The sequence below is a fragment of the Mesitornis unicolor genome, unplaced genomic scaffold, assembly GCF_000695765.1.
Source record: "Mesitornis unicolor isolate BGI_N332 unplaced genomic scaffold, ASM69576v1 scaffold45201, whole genome shotgun sequence".
Lineage (NCBI taxonomy): Eukaryota > Metazoa > Chordata > Aves > Mesitornithiformes > Mesitornithidae > Mesitornis > Mesitornis unicolor.
This window is the reverse complement of record NW_010162605.1, coordinates 1-9,535: the sequence shown is the minus strand read 5'-3', so window position 1 is coordinate 9,535 and position 9,535 is coordinate 1. Positions and strand designations below refer to the sequence as shown.

General features: G+C 48.5%; 1 protein-coding gene across 1 annotated transcript in view; it reads right to left on the bottom strand.

Annotated features, from left to right (window-relative positions):
* LOC104547834 (complement receptor type 2-like) overlaps window positions 1-9,528 on the bottom strand; it is a gene marked incomplete at its 3' end in the record, with an annotated part of 10,657 nt that extends 1,129 nt beyond the window's left edge. The window contains exons 1-8 of the mRNA XM_010193676.1: window positions 9,459-9,528; window positions 8,692-8,788; window positions 8,336-8,418; window positions 7,468-7,659; window positions 6,893-7,075; window positions 6,175-6,360; window positions 5,104-5,310; window positions 4,463-4,486 (exon numbers count right to left, since the gene is read on the bottom strand). Of these exons, the coding sequence (XP_010191978.1) occupies window positions 4,463-4,486; window positions 5,104-5,310; window positions 6,175-6,360; window positions 6,893-7,075; window positions 7,468-7,659; window positions 8,336-8,418; window positions 8,692-8,788; window positions 9,459-9,528 (1,042 nt within the window). The remainder of the gene's footprint in view (window positions 1-4,462; window positions 4,487-5,103; window positions 5,311-6,174; window positions 6,361-6,892; window positions 7,076-7,467; window positions 7,660-8,335; window positions 8,419-8,691; window positions 8,789-9,458) is intronic.
* Between the last annotated feature and the right edge of the window lie 7 nt (window positions 9,529-9,535).

The following is a 9,535-nucleotide window of genomic DNA, read 5'->3' as shown; positions in this document are numbered from 1 at the left end:
AGAAGATGCACATGGACATGGAAGCAGCAAGAGCAGCGAGAAGCTGCGAATGCTTCCCCTTCCAGGAGGAAGAAGAGAAAATCCCACATCTGAGCAGGGTCACAGAAACCCCCTGGGGCAGCAGATGCTGCAATCCGTGCAGCTCCTAAGCACTCTGTGGGGTATACAGCAGCTCAGCCCCAGGGTTTGCTTCTCCCCATCCCTCTCGGGGCCCCAGGCAGGGCAGGCTGCAGACAGCATAATGTCCCACCCCAGCTCCTTTCTGCTGAGCTGGTTCTGTCTCTCAGAGCCAAGCTGGCAGTGCTTCGGGTTGAGAAGAGAAGAGAGGAGAGCAGAGGATCCTGACTTTGCTTTCCCACTGAATTTGAGAGGACACTTGCCCTTTTTGCATGTTGGCAGAGGTGGGCTCCATCTGAAGTCAGCTCTGCAGGTGCTCACATGGGAGCCCTGCAAGGTGTACCCCAGGTTGCATGCAAAGCTCACAGTGTCCCCGGGGCGGTAGGAAAAGCGATAAATGGATACTCTCTTCCCATTCTGTATGTGTGGGAACAGGCATCGGGTGGCTGGGAAAGGGAGAGAAATACAACGCTTACCTGCACAGCTCTCAAAGTGGTTCCTGCCCATGATAGTTGCGTGTTGATGGGGTCCACGCATTCGGTTTCTGTAGGTTTTGGCTATCCCGTCCCAAACAAGAGGCCACTTCGGGCAGCTGGCCAGGCTTTCACACCCTGCGGGCTTTCAGCCCAGACATCCTGAACAGCACAGTCTTGTTTGCCATTTTACTGCCTCATCCCAATGCATTTCTATTTACCGCAGCAAGTTTCAACTTGACAGAGCTCCAACACGACCCGTTACTGGAACAGGCTCCTTGTCTCAGTGACGTATGATGCCATATCCATAACCAGCTTTACTTTGGCAGTTTAAATGTGGAGGTCAAGCCCCTTGTTATGAGAAGCTGAACAGGTTGTGAAAGACTCCCCATAGCCTCCCGTAGCGAGGTTATAACTCTGTTTCCCTGTCTGCTAAAGGGTAGAGAGTGGCACCGGGGCAATCCCAGAGGGGCTTTATAATTAGCAGAGGAGCTCAGAGGCTCCAGGATGCTCAGGGTCTGTTGTGTCGAGGTCCACCTGGCACCAGCAGAGGGCTCCTGTCTACTAAAGGCTCAGTGAGGAGAGAAGCGATAAGGAAGAGGAGAGCTGTGGGAGGAAGGCCCCCCCCAGGATCAGACCTGCCGGTCTCCCTTACCTTGAGCCCCCGCTGCAGTAGCCAGGAGCAGAGCAGAGCTGCACAGGAGGTGGAGGGCGAAGGCAAGCACCATGCTCCAGTCCTCAGCACCAACTGTGGCTCCTGGGGGGCTGCGGGAAGATAAGGGCACCCCACTTCCCTCTGCCACCCCCCACCTGCGGAAGGAGCTGCAGCTGCGGGGCTTCCCTGGGCCTCAGGGCAGGGGCAGGGGCAGCCACCGCTCCCGGGGGCAAAGAAGGTCCCACGCTGCTCTTCTGCTATTTTTGGTCCCCAGTGCAGAGGAGGATGGGCCCGTGGGACCTACTTCATCTGTGGAAGAGGGGTGGGCGCAGGCACAGAGGTGCCCTCAGCCAAACCCTGCCCATGAAGAGCACCCTCGGTCAGGGAAAGTATCCCCAGGTGGTGACAGGAGCCCCACGCACCGCACTGCAGCTGTGGACCCAAATCCTCCCGACCCGACCCTGGCTGTTCCAGGACTCATCCAAGCCATCATCCCTCACTACTTGCCAAGAGAATAAAAATCCACAGAGAGGACTTTTTAATGTAGGAGCAGCTGCAGGCACCTCCATTTCACACAGCAGAGAATGCTTTCTGAGCCAAAAACAAGCAGCAAGACGTGCGTTACCCCTTTTATTTACAGAAAGCTTCCCATACTGACATATCCAACATTTATGCTTCAGAACTGCACTTGATTGCTTACACTCAGATTATTAAGTAAAATTACATACAACTTAATTGCTAACACAGTAGATTAAACACTCTTCAACAGCAAATTTTGATGACAACACCTGCAAGCTATGTCACAGCATTTACAGTTTGTTTCATTTGGTTGCGGGGAGATAATTTCCGGCTTATCCCCAAATCAGGTGTTAAATCATTTGGAAAAAAAGCGCTCTGGAGTATGCAGTAGGAAAAACGGTGTTGGGATTAAAATCACAAAACGGAACACAACACTAAGCTAGAAGACTTTAAATTCATGTTTTCTTCATCTAGTCACTCACATAAGTGAGTGAAGATAAGAGATACACAAAAATAACCAACAATCTGCAAGTGCTTGTTCTGCAAGACTGGCTTCCGAAAACAGCACCCTGTGGTGCCCCAGTGACAGCTGAGCAGGACTGGATGCTGCCAGGAAGGGAGAACTCTGTGGGTCTGTTTAGGACATGACTAATGTGGTGATGGAGATGGGCATTTGTGTTTTTCCCTTTAATTAGATGCATGTTCCTGTTAACAAGAAAAGAGTGGTGAAAACGCAGAAACAAAAAGAATGTAGTACGCACATTTTGAATACTTCCCATTCCCAGCATGAGAAGCTCACAGCTGGGGCATTTACCTCTGCATCAGACAAAACCCCAAACCTCAAAATCTTGCTTTACCAGCAAGCTACACGTCCTTCTGTCTCAAGCTGGATTCAGGCAATAGCTGAATACCAGCTCAAACCCTGTCAGTTTTGTTTACCTTATAAAGAGGCTTCCCGGGAAGCCTTCAAATCTTCACTTCATTTTACAAGATGCTACGCACATCTTTACTTTATTAAATGATCACTTAACGAGGCTGAGTTAAACAGGAAAGGACAAGGGCACCATAACATGGGCTTTCTGCCAGACGAACAAATCAAGGGCACTTCTGCCTGTGTCTTTGGTTTAAAAAAGGTGAACAGTGTTAGACAAGACAAAAAACAAAGTGCACAAAAGACGTGGGGTTCCTGTCCTGTTCCCCATGGAGGAGTGAATAACGGCTTTGGCTCGATGCACATCCTACAGAGATCCCCCAGCCAAAACCCTGCTTGTCCTCCTACAGCATCAGAGCAGCCCCAGGGCCTAGCTGGGTCTGGGGTGAACAGCACCACCTAAAAAAGCCTTTTAAGTGCAAATTCAGACAGCAAATCCCTGAATTGGAGCCACCCCATGTAGGTGGCATTTGAGCAGAAATTGAAAAGGTTCACATGCAGCAACTTTCTGATGTTTGGTGGCATCTACCAGGACATCCGCAAGCTCTGCATTCATTCTGGACACCATCTGCATGGGGATGGGCTCTGCTCCACCTGGCTGGGTCCCTCCCAGGGTTTCAGCCCACTGAAAGTTTCAGCACTTTGTGAGAAGCGGCTACAGGGACAGGAAGGCTGTTTCCACAAGGTACTTGCAAGATAAACTTCAACACGATACAAAGATAGTGCCAGGGCAGAGACCTTCAGCTGAAGTTGAAAACTAATATTAGTACAGGAAGAGTCAGAATAGCAGCTCTTTTATTAAGGCATTTAAATGTTTTTCTCTCTGGTAAAATTACTAAGCAGTAAGGATTGCTATTTGCCCAGTGATTTAGATTTGCCTTCACGCAACAGCTACAACTGCACTTTTATATGAACACTTTCAATGCTGCAGCACCAACAGATAACACCCAACTCATCCATGCCATTTGTATCAAACCGTTTTTTCAAGTACGCATCACTCACGTGACGACATTCCCTGTCAATCCTCCTGGCAGTAGCAGCACTTTCCACCTCAGGACATTTAAGAAACCTGTGAATCCTGATCAGGACCAGGCGCAACACGACCTTAGTGCAGCTGAAAAACCAAACATGGAGGTACCCAAAGCACACGATTTTCCTGAGTCTACTTTATTGCAGCACGAAGGCCTTTGGCATCATCACAACTTCATGTGGGGATGTAACCACTCTTGATTTCTGAAGAGCATTCTCATCTGGGTGGCAGAGAGATGCCCATCCCATCATCAGCTGCTGTGTCTAATGCAACGCACAGTTGCTGCAGCCATAAGTGCGAGTGCTTCTTCCTGGGCAGTGCAGAGTGGCTGGGCTTTGCCATCCAAGGTCGGCCTATTGCAGGTTCAAGGCCAATTTCACAGGAAGGAAAGCAGAGCACTGGGTTCAGCACGATCCAGTCAGGTGCCTCCTCCCTATGCCCATTCCCTAACCTAGACGTTCATAACCAGCATTGCCAAGAGAAGGGGGAAGAGTCCTACAAGACACAAATAAGAAGCTTCAGTCTTCACTCCAAACTTACTCTTTTTTATATATCCAAACCCTAGTCCCCTTTACCTTCCCCCCTCTTTTCACAGCATGAACTTAAAGTGACAACAATATAACAACAGACTATAGTGGAAGGCTTTAAGCCTGTTTCAAGTAGAAAACCCAGAAGACAATAACATAAATACAGGCAAGAGCACGCCACAGGGGATTAGGAATCTGTAACTGACTTACCAACAATGATCACGTTTGCTGCACCTGCAAAGGAAGCAAGGCAGAACGTGAAACTCAGCACCCATTCGGCACAGTAAATCACCAAACTGCCCACCATGCAGTATCCCAAATCAGAGCCAATGCATGTGGAAGACAATTCAAGCAACACAGAACAGGACCTCCACACACAGCCCAACTTCACCCATCCTTATCTGTTAAAATCCAGACATATTCACTAGGATACATTTCCACTCCTGCGAGTCCATGCTGCCACCTAACCACGCTCTTCTGGCACTGGCTTTTAACTGAAGCTGCTTCAGGAAGCATCAAGGCTTCTGCTTAGCAGAATTAGATAATCTGACTTCAGGATTCACAGAGAAAAGAAAAAATAGGCATTTTGAAGACAGAGAGGAGGCAGCAAGACAGACACAGGAGATAGTCACTGTTGCATTCAGGAGCGGGCTTGCTCCCCAGTACTGATCTCCTGCAATGCACTGAATAAAAGCCACTCCAGCAAGGGTGAAGACATCACTGCACTTGTAAGCTACAGCAGAGCCTTGGACAAAGGCTGTGCCCTTAGTGCCATTGTGCATCCCGTAGTCAATAGTGGGGGGGCTCTCTACAGAGAACATCAGGGACCTGCCCTGCGGGAGGAAAATCACCTTTGCATTCAGGAGTCGGCTTGCTCCAGACTCCACGGTACTGATGATCTGCTTTGCAGCGAACAGAGGCTGCTCCAGCAAGGGTGAAGCCATCCTTGCATTTATAAATCACAACAGAGCCTTGGACAAAGGCTGTGCCCTTCGTGCCATTGTGCATCCCATGGTCAATGGTGGGGGGGTCTTCACAGAGAACATCAGGGACCTGTCCTGCAGGAGGAACATCAGTGAGAGTATCTGAGTACCGCCCCTAACCGAAAAGGTGAAGAGGTGATGGGGAAAGAAGGTACAGCCAAATACCATGCACCCAGCAGCAACTGAAAATATTTTCTGCATTTTATAGCTGATTGAATTAAGAAGCAGAAGTAAGAGCAGCCCAAGCCCACCAGTGAGGCAGCTACACCAGCACAGTCCCAACTGTTATCTTATTGGCTCTGTGCAGGGTTTTGCTCTCTTACTTTCACAGGATGGGGATGGTCTGTCCCAGTCAACTCCATTCCCTGATACCACACATTTGGCAGAATATGACTCCTTTAATTCATACCTAAAGAAAGGGAAGTTTAGTACTTTTCCAGAAGAAAACCCAGAAAGGGTCCTTCCCTGTCCTCCCACCACAGCTACTGACCAGGAACTGCCTCTGCTATGAAATGGGATCTGGCCACATCGAAGCCACTAATAATAAGAGCTGAACTGAAGCAGCTCATGGCATTACCAAGCACACACATGTTCCCACACGCTCATCTTACTGAGGACGTAATGGTTTCACTGGAGGCTTGCACTGGAAAACCATGTTACTGCCTGTGATCCCCATCTTCTGACCCTGAGTTGGTCCCTTTTCTGCAGTGATTCACTCACCCTGGATGACAGGTGAATGTCACAGCCGTCTCAAACAAGAAATCCTCTGCAATCACATCCCCGTTCTCTATCTTGGGAGGAGCACATTGCTGTCCTATAGGAAAAGAAACCGCGGGGGCATTACTTCAAACCCAGATGGGCAGGACTCAAATTTCAGAGTAAGTGACATCTCGGGCGCACACAGATCAGTCACGACAGGAGAGGAGCAGAGATACTCACTAATGCAGAAGTCTGGGTCTGCAGACCAGGTTGCATCGCTCAGGCAAGTGACGACAGAGGACTTCCCACTTGCTGCAGCATAACCCGGTTTACAGTGATACTGCAGCTTTGTTCCAGCGAGAGAGCTGTCACCCACAGCCTTCAGTAACTCAGCGAACGGGAAGCGCAGGGCAGGGCCGCAGTAGACTGTAACTGGAGATGAAAGCCAGGTTAAGCTGCAGAAGAGTACCCAAAGGGCCTGCAATAACAGCAAACAGCACACTTCGGAGCACACATTTTAACTTCTTTGACTAAAACTCTCTGGGATACAGTTTGCGTCCAGCCCGTTTAGCAAAAGTCAGCATATTTCACAGTTTGCTTAACCACAGAAAAGATGGATCTTGGGCAGGCTCTCTGCCGCAGAGATGCTCCTTCCCTGACCCCCACCCTAACCTGCAGGATCAGCTGAGCTCAGAAGCTAAACACTGCACAGGTCTGGGAGCCAGTGAAGCCTCCTAGGGGCAGAAGGCAGCTTTGTCTCCTTGTGGTGCACTTTAGGATCATCTGCAACTCAGAAATAGTTTAAAGCCTAAATATGTAACTGGTCTGGGCGGCCGTGCTGAGGACCCAAGGCAGCGCACTCTGCAAGCGTATGGCTACACATGGTTTGGAAGCCGATCTGCCCAATAGCTCTTAGATCTACATCAGTATTCAGGGAAATGATGTTTTTGGTACTCACCTGGGTCACACGTGGGCAGAGGCGGCTTCCAGGTACTGTCTGCTTCACAAGTAACCACACTACTACCGTTCATTGAATGGCCAGGATTGCACTCAAAGGTCACTGTCATCTTATACGTGTGCCCAGTGCCAAAGCCAGATAACCTTCTCCCATTCTTCACTTCTGGATTTTCACACCTGACCACTGGAAGTGAAGACAATAAGAGTATTTATTACAAGAAGAAAAAGCCATGCAATGACACCAGAAATATCACACAAGAAGCTTACTGAGAAAACTGCCGTCCCTTCGCTCTGAGAGAGGCAAGTCCTCAGGAGGGTGCGAGTACCTCGTGAACAGGGATGTTGCTAAGAAACTGCACACATGAGAAATTTATTTTTCACTTGCAGGAAGCCATAGACATGGGCAGGGAGAGGCTGAAGAATCCATCCCTGGGATGATCACTGCGTTAAGCTTTCTGAGCATCATTTTAGATTCAAAATAACCTCCTTGTGTTTGGCAGCCCACCAGGAAAGTGCAGATCAGGAGAGGGACAAGAAACAAAATCAAAAGCATAAGGAACGAAAAAAACCACTGACCTTTGCATTCAGGGGCTGGACCGCTCCATACTCCCTCGAGTTTCTCATCCGCTGTACAGGAAATCGTGGCATCTCCAATAAGAGCAAATCCTTCGTTACATGCGTAAGTCACAGCCGTACCAAAGGTGAAGTCTCCATCCCCACTGCGGAGCTGCCCGTTCTTGATCATAGGTGGTGGCAAACAGGAAATAACTGCACGGGAAAGCAACAGCGAGAAAATGCAAGAACACTGCCAGCAAATATGAAACCAAAGTCTAGGCACTAAAAAAACCCCAATAATAAAAAAAACAACCTACCACAAAAAACCCAATTCAAATGAAAACATTAATAAAAGTCAAAGAAAAAACAAATGAGAAGCAGGCCTAAAGCAGTCATCTCAACTTAAAGTCTTGAAGGCACCTTTCAGTTATAAATGTTTTCCAGGGCTTTTTTAAATGGATAAATGGTAAAATGGCAAAAAAGCATTTTGTCCAAGAGAAGACACTACAGAAGAGACCTGGAGGCAATAACTATGGTCTTGTCACCTACCACTCATTAGCAGCATCTCCTACCTTCGTTGTGCTAACTAGGATGAGGCCAAAACATCAATTACAGCAGCAAAGCATCTAAACAGAGCTGACCACCTTCCAGATCTGACTGCAGAGCTGCTGCCAACATCCACAGACCCTCCCTAGTATTTCATTTCCATTCCCAGCTCCTGCAAGAGTGCTTGTCTGGAGGAGAGGGAAGGACTCAATCTCATTAGGGGCAAATTTAATTTGCATTAGGTACCAAGAAGAGAGTATCCACCTGCCACTCCCCAAACTATCAGATATATCGTAATATCTTTGAGGAAGAGATGCACACAAAACACTTAAGATCTGCTTACTGGCACAGTATGGAACGTGATCCCACGAAACTTCATTGCCTTTAAGTACACATTGTACAGACGACTTCCCAACTAATCGGTACCTAATGAAAGAAAAGGTTGCATCTCTTTGAAAAAAGTGAAAAAATAAATAAATTGGGAAATTCAAAAAGTCATAGTTCTTAATGGTATGCTCTGGAGGACCTGAGCCCTAGGGATAACCAGCTAGCCCTCCTATAAAATAGAATTATCTCAGTACCTAAAGAAATGCAATATAAAATATAGTTAGAGGAAACTTTTCCTCGGATATTAAAAGCCTCCGAGGTTCCCCCAGCCTCAGCTCCCGCAACCCATCAAGAGCCTGGGCCAGCACTTACCCGTCCTTACAGGTGTAGGTTATTGTCGCCCCAAAGAGGAGGTCACTTGTGTAATCAAAGTTGCCATTCACTATCTCCGGGACACCACAGGACTTCCCTGGAAAGGCAAGTGATCAGCATGAGCTCAATTTTATAACATGATAGTGAGACACAGGTGACAGTACTGTTATGGGTTGTTACAGACTAATTGACCATTTACTGGGCATCTAACTTCCCTCATTAGCAACTACTAGCAAAATACAAGGTCCTTCTGAGGAACTGAAAGTTAAAATGCTAATAAAAGCACAGATAAAGCTAAGGACAAGTTTTATAAGCTAAGTTTTTTATGCTTACTGAGAAAGGAAACTGATAAAGAGCTCAGCAGGCTCAGGGGAGAGGTCTATTGGAAAGGCACCAGTGGGAAGGAGAAGGGGATGGGGAGGGACATGCTGAGCACCCCAGGACCCACACAGGTGCATCACCACGGAGACAGCAGCCTCCCTCCACCTTTCCACACTCTACCTTGCTTCCATGCAAGTATATGACAGCATGTACACTCCACCACCAGACGGTAAAGTAATTAAGACAGGCAGAGATAATCTTTCAAAGATTAATGCTTCTACGCAGAACAGGCAACCCCAGGCAGGCAGGGCAAGCGCTTGCTTCCCGCTGTCCTGCACACAGTGCCTGAGGAACACAGCACCCACTAAACCACCAGCATGTCCGGGGTGCAGTAGGGACCCCTCACTCCTACCTAAGTCCCAGGACCTCATGAGGAGGAAACCCACCGATGCAGAAGTTGGGGTCGGCCGCCCAGCTGGAGTTGGCGAGGCAGGTGGCGACGGGGGCCTTGCCCATGGCTACG